The sequence below is a fragment of the Eurosta solidaginis genome, chromosome 5 (assembly GCF_040869045.1).
Source record: "Eurosta solidaginis isolate ZX-2024a chromosome 5, ASM4086904v1, whole genome shotgun sequence".
NCBI lineage: Eukaryota > Metazoa > Arthropoda > Insecta > Diptera > Tephritidae > Eurosta > Eurosta solidaginis.
In genome coordinates, this window is record NC_090323.1 from 129,192,589 (window position 1) to 129,217,156 (window position 24,568).

At 41.2% G+C, this 24,568-nt stretch overlaps 2 protein-coding genes across 8 annotated transcripts in view; both read left to right on the plus strand.

The window, feature by feature from the left end:
- Positions 1-24,568, plus strand: part of LOC137252732 (uncharacterized) — a 160,470-nt gene that overhangs the window by 39,133 nt on the left and 96,769 nt on the right. The window lies entirely within an intron of this gene.
- On the plus strand, positions 14,811-22,416 carry LOC137252733 (uncharacterized). 6 transcript variants are annotated; one of them, XM_067788812.1, is made up of 7 exons: positions 16,002-16,387; positions 16,458-16,626; positions 17,659-18,110; positions 18,180-18,890; positions 18,952-19,051; positions 20,411-20,772; positions 20,832-22,416. In XM_067788812.1, exons 2-4 carry the CDS (start codon positions 16,586-16,588, stop codon positions 18,527-18,529), a joined length of 843 nt encoding a protein of 280 aa, XP_067644913.1. In that variant the 5' UTR covers positions 16,002-16,387; positions 16,458-16,585; the 3' UTR covers positions 18,530-18,890; positions 18,952-19,051; positions 20,411-20,772; positions 20,832-22,416. The 6 variants fall into 6 exon arrangements, with proteins under 6 accessions (XP_067644911.1, XP_067644913.1, XP_067644908.1 ...); XM_067788810.1 differs by lacking the exons at positions 16,002-16,387; positions 16,458-16,626 and adding an exon at positions 14,811-15,983; XM_067788807.1 differs by lacking the exons at positions 16,002-16,387; positions 16,458-16,626 and adding an exon at positions 16,980-17,263.

Sequence of the window (24,568 nt, forward strand, 5' to 3'; positions counted from 1 at the left end):
TCAGCAATTAGTTTTGATTTAAACACGCTTTTGTGAAGTACGTGATGTTGAAGTATAATTGTACTACTCCCAAAGTAGTCTAATAAAGACCATTTTGCAATACAACATTGGAGTTATTTATTCGACATTTCAGCGATTCGAACATTACCAGAAGGTGTATAAATTTCAACAAATCCCCAGAATTCGTTACAGTATTTTCAAATTATGTTCACTTCCATAGAATCTTCCGTTAATGACTGAATAGTAACAGTTTATCAGTGGCTTATGATAAAAATTGCTACCTATATCCCAAATTTCAGGCAAATCTAAGCTGAACAGAGATTACTAGAATATATCGTTCTCTGGTCTACTTCCCTGAAAGAAACTTAGCAGGAATACTCTCCGGATGGAATTAAGCTATCATGCAATAAAATCGGCGGAGTAGTTTCGGAGTCCATAAGTTGCATATACACATACTTACATGCTTCTTTATTTATTAAAATAGACTAAATATCCTTAGAGCACAAACATTAGCATACATGTACATACATACATACATACATACAAACATACAAAAAATAGAAATTTTGTTTAAGACCCTAACGTTTAAAATTTATTATTTTTCAAGAAATGTATGCATTCCTAACCATTAACACGCATAAATATGTATGTATGTATGTCAATCCGATATGGGTAGGGCGTGCTCCAATCAATAAAAGGCCCTGCTTCAAGATTACTTTTGTCTTTCTTCACAATATGAAGGATTTACCAACGTATGTATTACGAAGCGAGTTACCTGCACAACGTCGGTTGATGGGATGATAGCTGTTCGGATGTTATCCACAGAAGCTGCTAAACCTTCAAATTGCTCCTTTTATATGCTCGTATATGTGCGTGGCCAATAGTCTCTCGCACCGCTGATTGTTTTAAATCGCAGATGATCCGACAGCAAATATAGGTACTTTCAAATCGCAAATAATAAGACCGAAATGTAGGTGAAAATAGCTGATTTTATTTGCTATGGTTTTGGTAAAACCGTATCAGAGGTTTTTCGAAATTTATTCGTTTCACGCAATTCCGATACACTTTATAGAGTATTTACTTGACTTCAATTCACTTTTAGAAAAACGATGATTTTTCCTTTCAAATAGGATGGTTAGAAAGCAAAATGACAAATCGCAAATTAATACTAAAAACCAGAAAAAGCCAAAGTTGTTGATTTGCACGATTGAAAATTTAGCAATGACCAAAAGGTGGTGATTTTCTGACAGGTGGCGATCATGCCGGAGCGCTACCCTTTGATTGCGGCGAATTCAGGTTGGGCGATTTACGCGGTGGAGGCTGCCACACGTCCATGAGTATTCCTAATGGGAAATTTAAAACTAAGTGTAATTCATGAGGTTTTGGGAGTACAATAAGATGAAATACAATATAATCCAATATAATACAATAGATGGGTTATAATTAAATTCATGTTACAATTAAATTCATAAATGGGGATTTAGACGTGTGGCAGCCTATGCCGCCTAAACGTCCTGGCCCGCCTAGGCGTACTAACCGCCTAACGTGTACAAACTCGTTCAACGCCCGAACTGCTTCTTTGATGAGGATTCTGCCAACTTTATTTTTGTAGGTGTGCGCAGGCCGGTGGCGGTGCATCTTATTGTGCGGTCTCCATGGTTTAATTTCCGCTGTTGTTGGCGTACGTCGGACGCACGAGTGGTGGCTTGTGGTTGTCGGCGATGCGGTGCGGGAGTACGACGGCGCTGCTCCAGGCGACGTGGCTGCGAACGAGCCCCCTGGTGTGGTGGTACGGCGTACGACGGCTGGCAACCTCCGGCTTCTCGATGTAGCAGTGTGTGATGAGGTTGCCCGCAGACCCGACAGCGTTCCGTAGAGGTGCACTCGTTGGTGCGATGGAACAGCGCCAGTCAATTGAGAGAGTATTGATGTGCCTAGCAATTAGCGTGCGTTGTTGCTGCTCCATGGCCGCGAAAACAAGGCACCTCAGGAGGGCGTGATGCCGCATGCATAATCGGCATTTCCGATAGTCGGGCATCGCTGTGTTGATGCGTCGTGACGGGGCTGCGGGCACTACAACTCGCGATTGCAGCGAACGGCATGGTGCGGGAGCCGGAGGGCGCTAACGATCCATCTGGAAGAAGAAAATAAGAAGAGGAACGTAAAGGGCAGGGATGTTAGAGCCTTCGTTTATATCAATGGGAGGAGAATTTTGGGGGGTGACTTAATTATGTTCTGGGGTGGTTTCGATAGCTAAGCTTAATGGACTGTAGTTGGTTCGGGAGATGATCGTGAACCGTGGGGATCTGAGTCAAGCTCATCGAGCGAGATCGCCATTTTGAGTGCGTACGCATACCACTCGTACGTGTTCGTCTCTGCCAGGATGAGTGCTCTCTACTCGACCCAGACGCCATTCGGAGGGGGGTAAGTTGTCTTCCTTAATGACGACTAGATCGCCAATTTTAGGGGGAGTTTGAGCGTTTTTCTAACGATAACGGTTTTGAAGGTCGATGAGGTAGTCTGTTTTCCAGCGTTTGCTGAACTGGTGATGCAGAACCTTTAGTCTCTCCCATCGATTGATTATAGAGAGGTTTTCGTGATTTGATTCGGAAAGAGAGACCAGTGGGTCACCTCGAAGAAAATGGCCCGGTGTGAAGGCGGTGAGGTCTGCTGGGACCTGAGAAAGCGGGGAGATGGGACGAGAATTGAGTACGGCTTCTATACGAATTAATAAAGCCGAGAATTCTTCAAAGGTAAAGCTGTGAGTTCCGGCCACCTTTTTAAAATGGGTTTTGAAGCTTTTGACATCAGATTCCCATAATCTGCCCATGTGGGGTGCGCCGGCGATATAAATTTCCAATCAATGCCTTGTGGCGCGTACTTTTGGACAATATCCGTCGAGACTTCACCATTTTGAGTGCGTACGCCGACCACTCTTACGTGTCCGTCTCTGCCAGGATGAGTGCTCTCTACTCGACCCAGACGCCATTCGGAGGGGGGTAAGTTGTCTTCCTTAATGAAGACTAGATCGCCAATTTTAGGGGGAGTTTGAGCGTTTTTCCAACGATAACGCTTTTGAAGGTCGATGAGGTAGCCTTTTTTCTAGCGTTTGCTGAACTGGTGATGCAGAACCTTTAGTCTCTCCCATCGATTGATTATAGAGAGGTTTTCGTGATTTGATTCGGAAAGAGAGACCAGTGGGGCACCTCGAAGAAAATGGCGCGGTGTGCGGGCAGTGAGGTCTGCTGGGACCTGAGAAAGCGGGGAGATTTGAGTACGGCTTCTATACGAATTAATAAAGCCGAGAATTCTTCAAAGGTAAAGCTGCCTATTTGGGGTGCGCCGGCGGTATAAATTTCCAATCAATGCCTTGTGGCGTGAAGGAAACGTAGGTACAGGGTGGAGAGCCGTGACTTCTCGTGGAGAATAATGGGATGTCGATCATGATAAGGCATGTCTGCGTTGGCTAGTCGACCATTCACGCGGCGCATTCCGCTCTTGTCGAGAAATGGGTCAAGTACCAACAGGGGACTACGTCTCCCTAGGCGTTTCGAGTCCTCTAGGCATGCTCGCTCTGGACCGAAGTATCGAGTTTGGGACGCGATGATCATACGATGTTTCGCTCGTTTAAGTTCGGCATGAGATAGCGAGAGGGTGACAGGATAATGGATGCCGTTTAATGCATCTTTTACCCGACGTATGAACCTCAGAACATATGCGATGACACGTAGAGCTCGAGAGTAAGGGGAAAACCGATCTATGATATCGTCAGTCTCCTCAGCGGCATGCAGTGCCTCTATTCGGTGTAGTTCGGGTGGGTTGACTGTTTTCATCGTTGGTTGCGGCCAATCCTCGGGGGTTCGGGAAAGCAACTCTGGACCATTCCACCATAGCGATGAGTTAGCCCGAGTCGGCGGGGCTACATCCTCTGGTTCCAAGATCCGCGGAGTTGTCTTTGCTTCGCACATGTCGCCAAGGGACATTTCCTACGAGGTCTATAATCTGCGCTGTTCGGTTAGAGACGTATGTTTTCCAAGAATCGGGTGTTTTTTTTCAGCCAGGCTAGCACGATTTCAGAATCGGGCCACATAATTAATTTTTTTTACTTGGGCCGAGATGGGGTTGGGCTGCTGTGGCTAATTTTGCTAATAAGAGCGCTCCGCATAGCTCCAGGCGTGGCAGACTAATCGTTTTGAGCGGAGCCACTTTGCCTTGGGACACTATAAGTTAAGCGTAGACCTGAGTACCGACGGTAGTTCTTAGGTACAGATTTGCGCAATAAGCTTTTTCTGAGGCGTAGCAGAATCCATCGAACTCAACATATTGATCAAGCGCAAGATTCATCCATCGGGGTGTTTGGATGGCTGAGATAGAGGGAAGATTTTGAGAGAACTGCCCCATTTGACTAGGCGGATGGGTTTAGTCCCACTCGGTCCCGTCTAACCACAATTCTTGCGTCAATATTTTGGCCTGTTTCAAGATTGGCGTTAGCCACCCTGCGGGGTCGAAACGTTTTGGAATGGAGGAGAGAATCTGTCGTTTAGTGGCTGCTGTACAGGCAGGCTGTGAGTCCACTGTGTACGAGAACGTATCCGAGAGGGCATTCCACTGAATTCCCAGAGTCTTGGCGGTGCTACATTTCTCAAATTCGAGAAAGTAGGTCTCTAGGAAGTCCGCCTTGGGTACATGTTTAAATATATCCGGATGGTTTGCAGTCATCTTTTTTAGGGGAAAGCCGGCTGAATTGAGAGTGTCTATAGTCTCTGTTAGGGATTGCTCGGCTGATTGGAGATCATGACTGCCAGATAAAATATCGTCAACATACGTCTCGGACTTTAGTATTGGGGCTGCGCGTGGATGTGAGTCGGCTATATCTTTCGACAGCTCGAATAGAGTGCGAATAACCAGCAAAGGCGCGCAGTTAACCCCGAAGGTGACCGTTTTTAACTTGTAGTCTTTTATTGGACTGAGTTCGGGGCTTCGGAATATTATCCGTTGGTAGTCTCGGTCATCGGGGTGTAAGAGTATTTGGCGGTACATTTTCTCTACATCGCCATTAAACATATGTTCGCCATTTTAACAACATAAGTCGGAGATCGGGTTGCAGGATTGGTTCGGTACATAAATCATCGTTGAGGGAGTGACCGGAACCCGACTTTAAAAAGGCATTGAATACAACTCTGACTTTTGTTGTCTTCTTGTCTGGCCTTATGACCTAATGGTGAGGGAGATGGAACGAGCAGTATTTACCCCGATATTTTAATTCATTCGGACTGCATTCTTCCATGTGGCCTAGAGAAAGATTTTCTTCAAGTACTTGGTCGTACTGCTGTTTGAGATCGCCCTTTTTGGAGAGTATACGTTCCATTCCAATGGAACTGTCATTGGGCTGCAGTACGGGATTGGCCTAGGTCGATATTGTTCGGGAATGTTGGTTTAAAGGGGAGCCGAACCATTTATCGACCGTCACCCATGCGAGTGGTGGTGCTTTGATAAAAGTCTTCGCACATTTTATCTTCTGGAGTTTCCACTCGCGTTCTGGGTATCTCTTCAATTTCCCAGAATTGTCGTAGCTATTCATTCAGCTGGACATTCGTCACTTCCCACGCTTGAGAGGAGTGTGCTTCCAGCCTTTCGGGGAAAATAGTGTTTTTTTTGGGCTAGCAGTGTTGGGGAGATCTTTTCGATGCCGTTTAGCATGATTTGAGGGATGAGATCGCTGCCTAACACCAAATCGATTTGGGATGGATTCCGATAGCTTTGGTCGGTTAGTTTAAGTTGAAACCATTTTCTACTTTGTTCTGGGTTTAGCCTGAGTATTGGGAGTTGCATAGTGAGACGAGGTAGCACTATTGCCTGGGCCTTTATTTTTACCTTATTGTCATTTGAGACTAGGGTTAGTGAGCACAACTTGTTGGAGGTTTGTACTACTCCGCCTCTGATGCCCGATAATTCAAATAGGGAGTGTGTATATGGGAGGCCTACCTTGATCTGAGCTTTTGATGAAATGAAGCTCAGTTCTGACCCTTGGTCCAGTAAGGCTCTGAGCCTGAAACAGTTCCCTCGGTGTTCTATATACACTATCGCTGTGGGGAGAATGATTTGGCTATCATTGTCGGAGTGTAGCGATTGAACTTGGGCTGCCTCGGATGGATATTCCCCGGGTGTCGTCCGGCTGATGTCCTGGTCCCTGGTGGTTCCGATGGTGGCTACGTGGTATGTCGTCCTTTTTGCTCCGGTCGTTTGAGGCGGACCTGCGTTATCATGCATGGTGGAGTTGTGGCGACCTTGGCAGTAGAGGCACGTTCTTGTGCTTGTGCAATCTTGTAAGAGATCGGTTTGAGATAGACAGCTTTCGCACAGGTTGTTATCTCTCACGATTTTTTCCGCTCAGGTATTGACAGCTTCTTGTAACGCAAGTAGCTTTCTAGCGTGTGGGAGGACTGCGTGTACATTCTGCAGGCGGCCACATGAACATTTGTGCGATTTTGGGAGTTGTTGCTATTGTGCGGGGAGTTGCGGCTGTGGTTTTGGGTTTGAGCCTGCCTGAACTGAGGGTTGTTCTGACTTGGGGGAGGCCTAAAAAATTCGTGGAGGGTGGATTATATGGGGGTTTGGCTGGTCGCCATTGATCCACCCTTTCCAATATCTCGTAGCGTGTAGTCAGAAAGTGGCTCATGTGGTACTAGTTCGGGAGGTCTCTTCTGGAGCTTAGAGGTTTGCTCCCACAGGGCAACTCTATTCTCTGGAAGCTTTACCAGATATATAAAGAAGGGATCCCAACTTTCTCTTGAAACTTGTTGGGTAGCTAGTATTTGGAAGCAGTTGTTGACGGATGATTCTATACTCTGGACTTCATCACTGTTTTCCGATTGAATCGGTTTTAGATTCATGAGAACTCGGAGTTGATTGTCGACCAGGACTCGCTTGATCTCATAACGCGCCTTGAGGGCCTCCCATGCTAGGCTGAAATCGTCGTCGCTTAGAGGGAACTGTTCGACTATTTGAACTGCCTTTCCATTTGTCTTATGTCGGAGGTGATACAGTTTTTGAGCACTGGAGAGTTTCGAGTGGTTGATATATACCGCAGTGAATATGTCACGGAAGTACGGCCATTGATCATACCCTCCATAAAAAGTTTCTGTATCACAGGGGGGACTTTCATGTTCATATTGGAGGACTCTGGGGTGGTTGGGCTTGTGCTTGTAGCACGGGGTTACTCAATTCTATGAGCTGCAATTGGTCGCCTATTTTTGCCTTTGTGTCCTCATATGCTTTAAGGCAAGTTCGGTATTTACCGAAAGCTGAGGACTTAAAATTTTCAGGGAGGTCGGTGTCATCTGACTCTACTACTGCGTAATATGCGCTCTGTACCCTTGGCCAAAATACATCGATATGTTTGTCTTTTAGTTTTAGGGATGCCTCGGTATTATCTTGAATCTGGGTTGAGCCGAACCGAGCGCAATAATCCGTAAAAATATCTGTTTCGGATATAAATTTATTTTCGTCCACGGTAACCATTCTAAAAAGGGACTTGCTTAATTTTACTTTGCCTATTTTGAGCATTTTGGGGACTGTCTGCTGTTTATTTATGAGAGAATACCAAAAATAGAAGTTTGCCTATTGGTCAAGACTGCAGTAGGCAAGGACCAGTTGGACTGAATTCAGAGTAGTCTGGGTACAGTTGCGCTTAGCGGCAGAATTTCCTGCTGGGTATTGCAGACAATATAAATGTGGCCGAATTTACTGCTGGGTATCGCAAATAATATAGATGTGGGGATATGTATTTAAAATTTTACCGCAAGGGACACAAGTATAAAAGGGCAATAAGCTAACTTTGTGCAAGTATTTGTGGGATTTGCCGGTAAATTTTTTTTAATGCACCGCTTTTATATATATGCGGATATGTGTATATGGGGGTGGGAATATATATTGTAAAGAATTTGCTACAAATCCTCTTATTTGCCCTTTTGCTAGGTTCGTAACGCTAAACTGTTGAATAAATAACTCCTATATTGAATAATGGAAAAATGGCCTTTATTAAAATACTTCCCAATAACACTCAAACTGTGCAACGAATAGCTTAATAACCAAACTGATAGCTTAAATGAAACTGACTTTCAAAATAATACTGCTATTGCTCGCTAGATATCGTCTTAGTTGTAACTACTTGACAACTCAAATCAAACTGAATTCCAGCGCCTCTACATCTGTCGCCTTTTATACTCTTTGATTTTAACATTCGCATTTTCTAAGCGCTTCCAGAATCTACTAGTCCATTAGCTCTCAAACATCTCAGCTCTAACTACAATTGCACAATTTTATAGTTTTTCTCATTGCATACTTATAGGAGTATCTCAGATATATGCATGTGTTTGCGCATTGACTCTCCGCTGCTCGTATGCGTACATGGTACATATGTGTAGACGCAATTATTTATTCGTTTATGTAGATACATAATGATTGAATTATTGATGTGAATGTTTGTAGTTTACAGTCTCTCGCGCACACATAGGCGTATAAGTAAATGCATCTGTGTGTGACATCTCTCGGCTGCCTTATATATGTGTATACATGATTTGATTATTGACGTAAATATCGCTTAGCATGGCCTTAGCATCGCTTTAGTGATGGTATAGCTTAGTGATACTAATATCCGTGACACTGCCCTCCACCTAAGTCTGATCGTCCCGATCGGACAAATCTCTCGATCTAAACGCTGCTAATCTTTCCAAATGAACCACTTTCATTTTGGTTCGCGGTTTGTATGCGGTACACTACATCGTTGATCCGTTTTACAACTTTGTATGGGCCTTCCCAGTTACACTGCAATTTCGGGGACAAACCTTTTTTTCGTTGTGGGTTGTATAGCAGCACCAAATCTCCTTCCTGAAACCCTTCCGAATTAATTGCTTTATCACACCTCGCTTTCATCTTGTCACTCATAATCTTTGCTCGTTGCCTTACCAGATCGTGTATCTCTCTCAGCTCTTCTTCCAAGACACCAGTGGATTTCTTGACATTCCTCTCCACATCGGCATCCATTACATACTTCAAATCAGCTGGCAGTCGAAGGTCATTGCCAAAAATTACCTTTGCGGGAGTTTGGCCCGTTGTGTTTTGTACTGCCGATCGGTAGGCCATCAAGAATAATAATATGTGTGTATCCCAGTCCTTATGGTACTTGTCTACTACTTTCCTTAAATGCTCCTCCAATGTTCTATTGAAACGTTCCACCATACCATCGGATTGAGGATGCAATGCAGTTGTCCGTGTTTTTCGAATGCCCAACTTCTTGCACATTTCTTGGAACACAGCTGATTCAAAATTCCTGCCTCGGTCAGAATGTAACTCCATTGGTACACCATACCTTGCAACCCATTCGCTTCTAACCACTTCTGCTACTGTTTCTGCTTCTTGGTTTGGGATTGGGTATACCTCTGGCCATTTACTGAAATAATCCATAACCACCAGTACGTATTTGTTTCCGCGGTTGCTAATCGGAAATGGACCTGCGACATCCATAGCGATCCTTTCAAATGGTGCACCTGAAATATACTGCTTCATCTGGCCATGACTTCGGGTTTTGGGCCCTTTCGCTCTGTTGCATACCTCGCAATTGGCAATCCACTCGGTGACCGACTGACGGCAACAAACCCAATAGAATCTCTGCTTAATTTTCTCGAGTGTCTTCGTGATTCCAAGATGACCTCCACTTGGACCATTGTGCAGCTCGCTGAGCACGTCAGGAATCCTCTTTCTGGGAACTACTATCAGTTTCTTCTTGCATTGACCATCCTCACTCTCCCATACTCGATGCAAGCAACCGGATATCAATTCTAAACTGTTCCACTGTGCCCAATATGACTTCGCAATGGGACTCTCCGCTGACATCTCCTCCCTGCTTAGTCTTTCGAGCCATTGCATAACATGTGACAGATCTGTGTCTTCTAGCTGATACTTTCTTAGTTGTTCCTTATCCCATTCATCCGTACACGTTATAGTCATTAGCCGGACATCTATAGTGTCTTCTTTAGCCTCGGCCTTTGAACAGTGCTTGCATTCCAAACTACATGGCTTTCGTGACATTGCATCGGCATTTCCATGGGTACTACGTTTTCGATGCTCAATGGAAAAGTCATAGTTTTGTAGTCGCTCGATCCACCGTGCCAATTGTCCTTCCGGATTACGGAACTGCAGAAGCCATTTTAACGCTGCGTGATCTGTCCTGACACGGAATCGCTGGCCGTAGAGGTATTTGTGAAAATGTTTAATGCACTCTACCAATGCCAACAGCTCTCTCCGCGTAACGCAGTAGTTCCTCTCTGGTTTTCCAATCGAACGGCTGTAATATGCAACTACCTTCTCCTGTCCATCAACCAGTTGTGACAAAACGCCTCCTATAGCATATCCACTCGCATCTGTATCTAGAATAAATATTGCTCCTGGAATCGGATATGCCAACATTGGGGCAGTGCACAAACGCTCCTTCAATGTTTGGAAAGCCACCTCTTGCTCCTTTTTCCATTCAAAAGCTTTATTTTTTTCTTGTAAGCTCATGGAGGCTATGGGCTACGCTGGAAAAATTTGGTACAAATCGGCGGTAATATGTGCACAGCCCAAGGAAACTTCTCAATTCATGCAGAGTCTGTGGTCTTGGCCAATCCTTTACTGCCTCTATCTTTTCGTTCGCAGTGCAGATGCCCTCTGTCGTTACCTTGTGACCCAAATAATTTACTTCCTTTTTAAACAGCGCACACTTTTTGGGACTTAACTTCAGACCACCGCCAGCTATTCTTTGGAAAACTTCCTCCAAGTTCCTAAGATGTTCATCAAAATTCTTGCCCAATACGATGATGTCGTCCAGGTACACCAAGCATGTTTTCCAATGTAGTCCTTTCAGTACCTGGTCCATGAGTCTCTCAAAAGTAGCTGGTGCATTACAAAGTCCAAAAGGCATCACTGTAAATTGCCAAAGACCATCACCAACACTGAAGGCTGTTTTCTCTTTGTCTTCCTCCTTCACCTCCACTTGCCAGTAGCCGCTTTTCAAGTCCAGTGTGGAAAACCATTTCGTACCAGATAGCGAGTCCAGAGTGTCATCAATTCTTGGCAATGGGCAGCTATCCTTTTTCGTAACGTCATTCAACTTCCGGTAGTCCACGCAAAACCTAATTTTTCCATCCTTCTTCTTTACAAGTACTACCGGTGAGCTCCATGGACTAGCTGATGGTTCGATGACGCCGCTGTCGCTCATTTCTTGTATGATTTGACTCACAACTTCCCGCTTCGCCAGTGGAACACTACGTGGAGCTTGACGGATCGGCCTCGCATCTCCAGTGTCAATTTGATGTTTCACAACGTTGGTGCGGCCTGGTTTGAAACCATCCTGGACAAAGATGTTCGCGTACTTTAGGAACAGTTGTTTTGCCTTACTCTGATAGGCTTCCTCTAGCGCTTGCGTCCATGCCGTGATGTCGTTTGAAATATCAGTATTACTAGATGAAACGTGTTCCCGGAGCTGTTCACAGTTAATAACTACTTCGGCCTCTTGGCATCTTCCCAAGATAGTTCCTTTGGTCAAATTGAATGGTGACTTGAACTCATTGAGTACTCTTACCGGAATACGTCCATCTTGTTTTGTCATAGCCAGGGTTTTTCCTACAAGTATGTTCAGTACTGATTTATTTGCTGCTTCGACAACCCACAATTTGTTTGTCCCACAATCTCCATCAACCTTTACCCAGATGACTGCTTCTGATTTTGGTGGTATTTGCTGACTCTCTTCCACCAGCACTCGTTTACTGCTGTAGGCTCTCTCGTAGCCGAAATTAAGTGGCACATCCATGTTCTTATATCGCATCGTCTTGCTTTGCATGTCGATCTTGATGCCCTGGTCGATTAAGAAGTCCACTCCAATTATGATTCCATTAACAATCTCTGCCACTATAAAATTGTGTACTACCGCGACGTTCCCAATTGCGACTTCACATGATACTTCTCCTAGAACCGTGCTGTCTTCTCCAGTGGCTGTACGCAATATTGCTCCATGCAATGATCTTACCTTCTTGTTGACTAAATCCGCTCGAATTATGGAATGAGATGCACCCGTATCTACAGTCAGTAAACGTTCCTTTCCATCCACATGTCCTCCGACAGTAAGATTGTTTGACTTTCTTCCAATTTGTGAGATAGAGATTATGGGGCATTCAATTGAGGGAGCCAGCTGTCGCCCCTTGCGGCTGACTCGCTTTAGTTTAACGATTGAGGGGACTTGGAGATTTGCTCATCTCCTTCAGCTCTGCGTTTACGGCCACCGACATTGTTGGAGCTATTGGGACCGCTGCTGCAATGTCGTGCAATATGACCTGGGTTGCCGCACTTGAAACATTTAATAACTCCGGCATTTTTCTGTTGTGATCCCTTCAGTGCTTCCAAAATTGTGTCTACCCAATCTGGTCTTTCCACTTCCACACGATGAGCTTTGTGGCCGTTTCCTGAGTCAATGCATGTGATACCGTTTCAGCAAATGTCAGCTTTGGGTTTGCGTATGTAGCTCGCTTCGTTTCCACGTCCCGTATGCCATTTATAAAACTCTGGATTTTTATCCTCTCGGTGTATTCCACGGGTGCATCCGCATTTGCGAGATGAGCCAACCTTTCAACATCCGAGGCAAACTCCTGCAAAGTCTTATTAGCTCTTTGGTGACGGTTTTGCAACTCAATTTGGAATATCTGTTTCCTATGCTCGCTTCCATAACGTCTCTCGACAGCGGCCATCAATGCTTCATAGTTGTTCCGCTCTCCTTCGGGAATCGTCTGTAGGATTTCGGCTGCTGGCCCTTTCAATGCCACGAACAGAGCTGCAACTTTATCTTCAGCATTCCAGTTGTTCGCTGCCGACGTCTTCTCAAACTGTAGCTTAAATACCTGGAATGGAACAGAACCATCAAACGTTGGGGATTTTACCTTCAGAGTAGACGTTGAAATGATTGGACGGTTCAATTGTAACTCCTGAATCCGATCTTTCAAAGCATCCATCTCGGCCTCCACTTTATTTTGTCGTTCACTAACAGCCTCCAGCTGTGATGAGAATTTTGTTTCCTGTGCCTCCAGCTTTGTTGAAATACGCTCTTCTTGTGCTTCGAGCTGTAATGTTATGCATGCCTCTTGTTCTTTTAATTGTTCTGCAATTTGTGTTTTCTGTCCTTCCATCTTCTATGTTATTCGTGTCTCTTGGGATTCCATCTGTGATGACATATACGTTTTCTGTTCTTCTAGTTGAGATGACATATACGTTTTCTGTTATTCTAGTTGAGATGACATATACGTTTTCTGTTCTTCTAGTTGAGATAACATGTTGGTGGATATTTGCGATGACATTTCTGTTATACGTGCCTCTTGCGCTTCCAGTTGGGATGCTAATTGCGACGACATTGATGCTACTGTCGATGTTTTGTGCAGATATTGCAGCCAATATCATGTTCAAGTCTGCGCTGGTAACCGTCTGCGATGTTTCGTTTTTCTCTTAAATTTTTGTTGTCTCCTCGCCATCAAGATGAAAGACATACTCTTCCACATCAATTCCTTCTGCTTCCATTGCCTCTCGTAGCCGTGCCTGAAGTTCGAGTTTAACGCCGCTTGTATTCAATCCACGGCTCTCCAACTCCTTCTTCAGTTGCTGGATCTTCAATTCACTGAACCTTGCCATGTCCTTGTTGTCTTCTGGAATTTATTCAACAATTCCTCTTCTGACACCAATTGTAACGAATTTGCTGCAAATCCGCTTATTTGCCCTTTTGCTAGGTTCCCCTGCAAAAATCGTGTGACCAAAAACGCACACAGCCACACGAATTTTTGACAGGGGTGACTATTTGGAATGAAAAATTCTCCAAATGAAATAGCATGTTGACAAATTTAGCTTTCCCACAATGTATCGTGCTCTCTCGCACCTATTATTTTTATAGGGATAGCAAAATACGTCATTTTTGCGTGCAAAAAAATCCGCCATTTCTAATTCAGCAGAGACAGCAAAACATTTGGTGGTGGAAAATTGTTTCAATTTTGAGAGTTTTAAGTGGAATATCTCCGGAAAGATTTAAAATTAAGAGGGAGTTCTCCAGATCACAAATATATATATTTTAAAGTGCGCATACTTATAATTTAAAAGTTATTTGGTGTTAAAGTTTGCAAATTTCTATACAAATTTTATATGTGTATACGTACCCTGCAAAAATCGTGTGACCAAAAACGCACACAGCCACACGAATTTTTGACAGGGGTGACGATTTGGAATGAAAAATTGTGCAAATGAAATAGCATGCTGATTAATTTTGCTTTCCCACAATGTATCTCGCACCTATTATTTTCATAGGGATAGCAAAATACGTAATTTTTGCGTGCAAAAAATCCGTCATTTCTAATTCTGCAGAAAAGTGGAAAATTTTTTCAATTTCTGTGATTTACATTTTGCAGAAATTAATATACGCATTATTTAATATTTTTTGGTCTACTAAAGTGTGTTTTAGCAAAAAAAACTCATATAAATGTGTGCATGTTTATAAAGAAAGAAAGTGAAATATGTAATTGCATAGTATAAATAATCGTGAGCAATTCTAATGCAGAATAGTAAATTTTGATTTCCACATACATACAAGAAAAAAAATCTTGTTACCATTAAGATTTATTATCCAAAATTGAATTGAAAATACGCCATTTCTAATTCTGCAGAAAAGTGGAAAATTTTTTCAATTTCTGTGATTTACATTTTGCAGAAATTAATATACGCATTATTTAATATTTTTTGGTCTACTAAAGTGTGTTTTAGCAAAAAAAACTCATATCAATGTGTGCATGTTTATAAAGAAAGAAAGTGAAATATGTAATTGCATAGTATAAATAATCGTGAGCAATTCTAATGCAGAATAGTAAATTTTGATTTCCACATACATACAAGAAAAAAAATCTTGTTACCATTAAGATTTATTATCCAAAATTGAAAAAAAAAGATTAGAAAATTCGGTGTAAAAAAACGGCTATGTGTGCAATAAAATAGCCTCTCTTGTTGGATACCCCTCCATGGTCTCCATTAATTATTGTGACGGAGGTGTGTTTGCAGCAGCAAAGTGAACCCAAACAGTGTAGGTCGTGGTGGTTGTTGTTCGTGGTCCGCATCAACTGGACCAGGTGGGGCAATGACGCCACATCCAGTTATACCAAGGTATATACCACAACAGCAACCGGGTAATGCAAGGCCACGATAGCAGCAGCAACAACCTCCCAAGGCTGGCTATCATCGTTGATTTATAAAAAAACAGTGTTGTGCATCTTTAATGCTTAAATATTTCCTCTGTTGAAACAGTTTCCACGATTCACTGTTCAACGAAAGCAGCAGCCAGCGTATGCCACCACCGAACAGCTGATAACAAAAACTTGGATGCACAGCAGTTTAAAGCCAAAATGGAAGTTGAGGAAATATCTGAAAATAAGATAAATATATGTTTCGCGTTATTAACAAAATCGCCCTAAATTTTATGAAATAACAGATCGCAACGAACGACAAAGCACCCGAACGTGTGATCAAAGAAAGCACTACAGAAATTATTGCCAGCGGGGCCGTATTCTACAATCCAGTACAAGAATTTAATCGTGATTTAAGTATTTCAGTACTTAATGTATACTCAAAGCGGGTGATAAGAGAGCGGGAAGCGGCGGCGCATAAAAATCCACAAAATACAAAGGAAAGCAAGCAATGCTAATGACAAAAAACCATACACGGCTGGTGGTGTAAAATACGACGATGGACTGCGAATATTGGAAGCGCTTGCTGCAACAGGTTTACGTAGCAAGTTATGCAAAAGAAGTAGCAGGCGTGCGTGAAATTGTTGCAAATGATCTATCTAAGGTGGCAGTAGATTCCATTAGCGTAAATATGCGACACAATGGAGTGGAACATTTAATTGTGCCAAGCGAAGGGGATGCAATGTAGGTTTGATATACGAATCAATAGCTACTCTCATGTACCTTTCAACTTCATATGAGAAGCGTTTCGATGTTATAGACCTAGATCCTTATGGTTGTCCGAATCGCTTTCTGGATGGCGCTATACAATCACTGACGAGTGGGGGTTCATTACTTGTAACTGCGAATGATATGGCTGTGCTGGCAGGTAATACGCCTGAAGCCTGCAATGCCAAATATAGTTCTGTGCCTTTGCGTATGAAATGCTGCCATGAGATGGGATTGCGTATACTATTGCATTGCATTGAGACGCACTCTAATCGTTATGGAAAATATATTGAGCCACTTTTGAGCATTTCTGCCAATTTTTATATACGCGTATTTGTGCGTATGCATAGTAGTCAAGCGAAGTGTAAATATAGCATGAGGTTGGTATACAGCATTTTGGCCTTTTACCACAATCCAATTACTTACCATATCTTTATATTATGAACACAGCAAACAATGAATGGTATTTCAATGCACTGTTTGTGATACCTATACGCTACAGCCTATGGGTATTGTAAAAAGCAAGATCTCAGATAAAGGCAATGCGGAAGTAAAATTCGGTATACCAACTGGACCAAATGTTAATACAAATTGTGCGCATTGCGGTGATAAACATCATGTAAGTTTCAACTATCCCACTTAAGTATTTAAACTCGAATAAATCAAATTTTTTCCTTCTTACTTAATTGGTGCTTAACCGTTTAAACGGTTATGTCCGTTCAAAAAGGCGCGTCAGTCGCTTTTTCAGAGGGTTAGCTGGCACCAATTGTTCACACCAAATTGTTTCTTATATTCCCAAATATAGATGGGCGGTCCACTTTGGTCGCATCCCATACATGATCCAACGTTTGTTGAAGAATTGCTACAAATCATAGAAGAAAAACCGCTAAGTGATTTGGACACACAACGTCGTTTAAAAGGTGTGTTATCGGCGGTATGCCTGAACTTGTATTGGGTACATGAGTTTTTATGTAAAAAATATTCATCATGTCCAACATCAATACCTCGCATTCAATTGTGGACGCTGTACGCACTACATTGGGTTCACGTAATATGGACAAGCATATTGTTGATTCCAGTGGTAAGGCCACAATTTCAAATGATGGGGCAACCATTAAGAAACTATTGGATAAAATAATAACACAACGTAGCGTGCTCAAGTGGTATAAGCTTATGTGGAAAAGATATTTCGTAACGAAAACCCTGGAAGATTACCGCGCCTTGTCTGCTGTGGTTCAACAAAATATAACTTGGATGTTTGTTGCTCTTTTTCAATTTTCCTGAATACAAATGTCTGGATTGGAAAAATTTCATGCAAATAAAGCTTGGCGTGCAAAAGTCAAGAAATTACTTTTCATGCAACGGTAAATGCTTATAAATATATCATTAAAATTGCATGCTTGTTTATGATGAGCCATTCGAGTGAGCATGGAGATGGATGTTTTAAATACTGTAGAGTAAATTGGCTTACTATATAAGAATTTGAAATTTTTCCAAATCTTTGACTAAAAAGTAGCTACTAGCTTGTAGAACTTTATTACTTTACTTTTAAAAAGATAAATCACTTTAGCATGGTAATATATACCTATTATTAAAAATTAATACAAACAATATCTTCAACATTTTTTTCTCGATTCACGAACACATTTAGAAAGGCTACAACGCCTGCTAAAGAGCCGGTATCTTGCCAACGCTTTAGCTTGGATTTAGAGGAGGATCTACAAACTTTGCTAGAAGCACGCGCAGCTCCTCGTGTAGCGAATGTGGATCAACGCGAAAGTAACGTTGCTGTTAGCGGAAATTCAATGAACAAAATATTTGAAATGGAGGAGGAAAATAAATCCAACAATGCAAACACTATAAAGAGGATTCCTTATAATTTTTCAACTAAGGCATCTTGTGACGAAACTATATTCGAATGCCAACAGCAACGTACGTCTGATGAAAGTTTTATGGCTTTGGAAAAAATGTGTGATAAAACAGCATCCGATCCTGACAGCACACTATTTAAGTACATACATAGCGAGAACAAGGATATGGTTAAAGAAGATGCTAAAAAGCGCAGCGCCGATGGAAACTATTTTAAAATCCCTTGTAAACAAGGTAAATGAATATACAACATATGGAAAGTTGATAAGATTGCGTGGTATAAATTTCATAATATAATCTTAGAACTACAAGAAATAGATGAAGAAGCACAATCACTGCAACGTCTATTGCATGACTTATGCGTACAGGAGCAGCATCAATTGGATAATGAAACTCCTTTAAAAAGTATTGATGTAACACTACTAGAAGATATTGAAGCGCCATCTAAAATGTGGGACTCCACAATAGTGGGCGATACCACTTTACAAACTTCACCTTTGAAAATGGTGAGACTTCTCAGACCATCTACTATACTAGAGGAAAATTGCGAAGATCAGTATAATAGTTCTTTGGGTGGTGATGATGCATCATCACACATAAGCTTTCAAAGCGCTCAAAAAGGCAGTGAAACTTCAGCGACAACAAGCTTTTAAAAAAAAAGCTTTACCTACGCTCTAAATCTACGCCGTCATATACGTACTCATACCGGTGGAAAGCCATACAAATGCGAATACTGCGAATGCACCTTTACTGTAAGCGGTCCAGTGCTGTCGCATTTACGTACACATCTGGGCAAAAATATTCATAGATGTGAGTTTTGCCCATCAACTTTTCCTCACTTTACGGAGTTACGTACGCATTTAACTACGCACAAAGACGAAGATCCAGAAACGCGGGAGCGAAATATGACAGCCTTAAAGGAGGAGGAGGCTAAATTAAAGCAAAATTTGGCCACTAAAATTCAGCAGCCGCCAAAACCCAAACGAAAATATACGTGCAATTTCTGCAACAAGGGTAAAGGTTTATAAGACTGTGATTGTAAATGATATTCATTTTACTGATCGTTAATTCACAGATTTTACACCTTCATCTAAGCTAAAGCGCCATATACGTATGCATACCGGCGAGCGACCATACTCGTGCTCAGAGTGTGGGAAATCATTCTCATTGAAATCGTAAGAATATACAATAGGGCGGCAGTTAAAAATGGATTTATTTTAAAAGTTAATAAAAAAAACTTATATCTAAACATATCCGTAAAACGAAAGACACAAAAACAAAAGCTCAGTAAAAATGGGACAACTAAATGAAACCTTATATCCATATCGCCTGCTGATTGGAATATCACCCAGTTGTTGTTGTAGCAGTTAGGTGGGGCGAAGCACTGCTACAACAATATCACCCGGTCTCGGGTGCCGTTTCGAAAAGCACCTTTCTCAGAAAACATTTGAATAACCCCGTATATTAGAAAAGCCCTATCACAGAATTCGGTTGAAGAATGCCCTAACTCAGATTTGGCTTCAAAAATGACCGATCTGAGCTCAAATACAACACATTTTGACAATAGCTGGAGTGTTTATGAAACAAATTCTAAGATAGGGCGTTCTTCAAACGAATTCTGAGAAAGGAAGTTTTTGGAACGGCAGCCGAGATTTGGTGATATTCCTCTCAGCAGCCGATATGAATATATGGTAAGTCTCATTTTTACCGACCTTTCCTTTCCTTTTTAAAAATGTGCTTAACAAAACTTTTTTCTTTTAATGCACTCTTAAAATGAATCCATAAGCACTGTAACGTTAACAACTTTTTCATACTTGTTTTTTGATTTGTATTGAGAGTGGCGATTTTAATATTAGAACGGCTAATTTAGACAATTAAAATAACAAAAATTACTACAAAGCCAAATTTTAGTGAGGACCTCTAGTTTACCATAAAAATGTTAAAATTAAAAGTCCCCATCTATCCTATTCGAGCTAAAAAAAAATTACTCGAGGTCAAAGGTCATTGCCTTAATAGCACCGGAGAAAAATTCCTCCAATTCTTTTCTCCTAGAGAGAACAATAATTGGGGAATAGGAATTTCGAATCTTCGAAGTCAGCTGATTTGCCAATTGAAATTTTGTTGCGCATTTCTATTTTAGTTAACAAATTAAAAGTTTAGTTATTGTTGCGAATTTGTTTAAAATTGAGAGAGAAAAAATATAAGCAAAGCAACAGGGAGCAACAAACGAATGATGCAACCATCTTTCACACGTTGTTATTGTAGCAGTGCTTCGCCCCATCCAATAGGTGCGACCGATCAGAAATTATCATCAATATCCTCTAACGGGAGTCCAAGGAAACTTGCTGTTTCGACAGGGGGACCATAATGAAAGGGGTGTTAGAGGCGTTGGTTCCACATTACAATTAAAGAGATGGTTGGTGTCAAACTTCGCTTACTTCGCTATACTTTAACATACGATACTTTACCCCATTTTAACACAACTATCATTTATTGATTTTATTAAATTTTATAAAATGTTTCTTCCTCCACAGTTCCATTTCCGTATTGGATGGTAAATATGGCTTTCGCATTTTCTCCATCAATAACTGACAAGGTGGAAAAAATCTATGCGCGTAAATCGCAACATATCTTGGTCGAGCGTTTCTTCAATAGCTCTCTAGTGGTGATGGTGACAGCAGAGAAACCCAACTGTTTACAAATGTTACAATATATCAATTGCGTCTACGGCTCAAATACCCACAGTATATGAATGAATCGAACGCACCTAATTGTCTGCCTAACGGATAGTATACATATCCATCAAATCGAAAAATTGCATCAAACGAACTGGGTCTGAATACTGAAACAGTACACATATTCAAAATCGATGAGGAGGCTGTGATGATGGTATAGGGTGAGTTGTTGAATAACATACGAAAACCACTTTAACCCATCTATATATTTGCATTACAGCTAAAGCTTTACAAACAGCAAAAATTGCTGGCGCCAAGCAATTGGAAAAGGCAGTGAAGCATTCATCACACTGTACGGATGGTGTAAAGTTAGAAACTGCTGTTGTAACAGCTGCCACCGACACAACGGTCATCTCTACTTCGCCGAGTAACGGCTCGTCCGACTATCTATCGAAGACAGTATAATCATATCTTTTGCCAACACAGGTTAGCGATGTGCTTGCACAGGAAAAGATTTCAATTGGAAAACAAAAACCAATTAAGAGAGTTTATTTATTATTAAAGTATTTACTTTTCTTTATATCAACAGTATTAATTTAAGTTGCAATATCACGTACATATATAATAAGGGATGTGATACGATTGCTGTCGGAATTAGATTTGAAACCAATCAATACTCCTGCTAAGGGTTGTAGAATTATTGCTTGAATAATTACATTTAGAACAATAATAAGTCTGACTTAATTACAAGTCGTACATTTTTAAATTCATCAATTACGACAGCAATCGGATTCTACGACACCTTTGAATATTCTTGATCTGAAAAAAGAGTAAACCTAATCTGAATTTCTACTAAGCTTTCAGTTGTAGATTATTCAAATAATTGGAGTTTTTTCTAAAGCTTAAAATTATTTTCTGCTCGCTTAGAAAAGATTTCAATTGGAAAACAAAAACCAATTAAGAAAGTTTATGTTATTATTAAAGTACTTACTTTTCTTTATATCACTTGTATTAATTTAAGTTGCAATATCACGTACATATATAATAAGGGATGTGATACGATTGCTACCGGAATTAGATTTGAAACCAATCAATACTCCTGCTATGGGTTGCAGAATTATTGCTTGAATGATTAGATTTAGAACAATAATAAGTCTGACTCAATTAATAGTCGTACATTTTTAAGTTCATCAATTACGACAGCAATCGGATTCCACGACACCTTTGAATATTCTTGATCTGAAAAGAAAAGAGTAAATCTAATCTGAATTTCTAATAGCTTTTAGTTGTAGATTTAAATTGATTCAAATTATTGGAGTTTTTTCTAAAGCTTAAAATTATTTTCTGTTCGCTTGGAAAAGATTTAAATTGGAAAACGAAAACCAATCAAGCGAGTTTATTTATTATTAAAATACTTACTTTTCTTTATATGAACTGTATTAATTTAAGTTACAATTTCATGTGCATATATAATAAGGGATGTCGTGATATGATTGCTGTTGGAATTAGATTTGAAACCAATCAATACTCCTGCTAAGGGTTACAATAATAAGTCTGACTCAATTAATAGTCGTACATTTTTAAGTTCTTCAATAACGACAGAAATCGGATCCACGACACCTTTGAATATTCTTGATCTGAATTTCTACTAAGCTTTAAGTTGTAGATTATTCAAATAATTGGATTTTTTTCTAAAGTTTAATATTATTTTTTTAACTCGCTTAGAAGAGATTGGAAAACAAAAACCAATTAAGCGAGTTTATTTATTATTAAAGTTCTTCTGTTTGATATGAACTGGATTAATATAAGTTCCAATTTCATGTACATATATAATAATATTGAAAATAATAAATATTGAAAATTCACTTTTTTTGGTTCATATTTTATTCATATGGCTGCTCCAGGTAAAGTAAATCTGCAGGTAAAATTCACGTTATATGGCGGTTATATAAATGGTAAAACCGCAGTAAAATTGATTGTCAAATGGCTCGAAAATGTAGAGTGAAATGACGGAAAAATTACCGCCATTTGACGAGCATTGTGACGTGTGTGAGCAGCACAGTGCTATGCTCACATCCTATAAGTGGGAGCGGAATGCACGATCACATTAATAGGAACGAAACGGAAAATTTGGTCACAAAAGTTCATCACGCCCATGCAAACGTGACTATGAATATAACCGCTGCAGAAAGTCACAATGACCGTAAAATGACTAGTAAAATGACGTGGAGCGTTTTTGCAGGGTAATGTCATCAATAAAATATATAGATATATGTGCATGTTGCTACAAAAGCGCTATTGATTTAATAAAAACATTTATAATAAGTAAAAACAATGCAAAAATGAAATGTGAAATATACAAAAATGCAATTTAAGTTTATCGTTGCCAATTTATATAGATATGTATGTGGATTAAGGTTTTGAAAGATGTATAAATTGTAATTTAAAGTGCTATAGAAATTTGCTAAATTTGCAAACTTTAACAACAAATAACTTTTAAATTATAAGTTTGCGCACTTTAAAATGTATATATTTGTGATCGGGAGAACTCCCTCTTTCATTTGATACCAAGTTTTTCCCCAACTCGGGGGTGCTATTCTAAAATTTTCCCAAAGTCTTTAATATACAATGATTTTTGCTGTTTATTTCGACAACAATTTTTGATTTGATTTTTGTGATCATCGAAAGAATTCACAATTATATAACACCATGCCGCGAATTATGATAAAAGGTGGTGTGTGGAGAAACACTGAGGTAAGCATTTGACGCGACTGGTTACTCTTGGCCGTTTATTAACTAAATTGATAACTTTCAGGATGAAATCCTCAAAGCAGCTGTAATGAAATATGGCAAAAACCAGTGGTCACGCATTGCATCACTGCTGCACCGCAAATCTGCCAAGCATCCGGCACCCGTTCTTCCGTTTGCGCATAGTAAATGCCAAATCCGCGCGCGCTAAGTCCAGAAACCTTTCCTCCCGATGGAAGCCACGGCTCCTGGATCAGCGCGTTAGGAGGAGGAGTTCGCTCGACGCCACTTTACTGTATTGGAGGTTTATCTGTAGGACTCGCAGCACCAATGGGCTACTTGTCCCCCTCCAGCACCTTCATCGTGACGTCGTCGTCCTCCCCTAGCCCTTTTGGTTTAGAGTGTTCGAAACCCCCTTCAGCCTCTTGTACCTGTTGTGCCGGGTGTTCCTCTGTGCGACTCTCAGCACCATCTGGCTGTTGGTCCCCTTCTAACACATTCGGGGTGACGTGGGCTACCTCAACCTGTCTTTTTTCCCTTAGGCTTTTGAGGTCCTTTTCGACTTCGCCCACGTCCAGCGTGTTAGGACTTTAATACCCGCGACTTCTTTTCCTGAGGCGCATATACATTTTGCCTGTACCTAAGGAAATTTGTCCAAGCTGCGCGTACAATATATCCTCCGCCTGCTTGTTTATTTGGAAGATGTATAACTGACCTTCCTCCGTAGGCCGAGATACAGTAAGTACCTTCCAATCCTGTGTCGGTATGTTCGGATTCTGATTTTGCAGAAGTCGCAGTGTATCCTCCGACTTCATCACGCATGGTATCCATACCTTAACTTTTGGTACCGTGGGGATTTGCGCTTTATTCACCACCTCAAACCGCGCGTTCGTGCCTTGCCTTTGGAGGTTTGGAACCACTTCCTCCAGCCACCGCAAGCTCGCGATGTTGTCGCACGCTATCATCTTCATACCATTATACCATCCCCCGAATCAGAGGTTGGAAGGAGCTTACTTGGTTATTCCCGCATCATCTTAAGCATTAAGCTAATAAGCTCCTTTTCTACAGATCTCCACCTTTCACTAGTCATCTGTTCGAAAGGACTACTGCGATCAACCAGCGCCACAGTCAGTGACTGCTTTGCCACATCACTCATCTTCTCGGGAAAAGTCGGCGTCTTAGTGTTATTTCCCTTTGGCACCTCCAAGAAAGCCGGAGTCTTAGCTCCCTTTAGCACCTCCGAGAAAGTCGGAGTCTTAGCGTTATCTT

Coding starts and splice junctions, on each gene's coding strand:
- LOC137252733 (XM_067788807.1), top strand. CDS start 16,995: ATGTCCAACATCAATACCTCGCATTCAATTGTGGACGCTGTACGCACT. Junction 17,264..17,658: donor CAACAAAATATAACTTGGAT/GTTTGTTGCTCT, acceptor GAACACATTTAG/AAAGGCTACAACGCCTGCTA. Junction 18,111..18,179: donor TAAAATCCCTTGTAAACAAG/GTAAATGAATAT, acceptor ATATAATCTTAG/AACTACAAGAAATAGATGAA.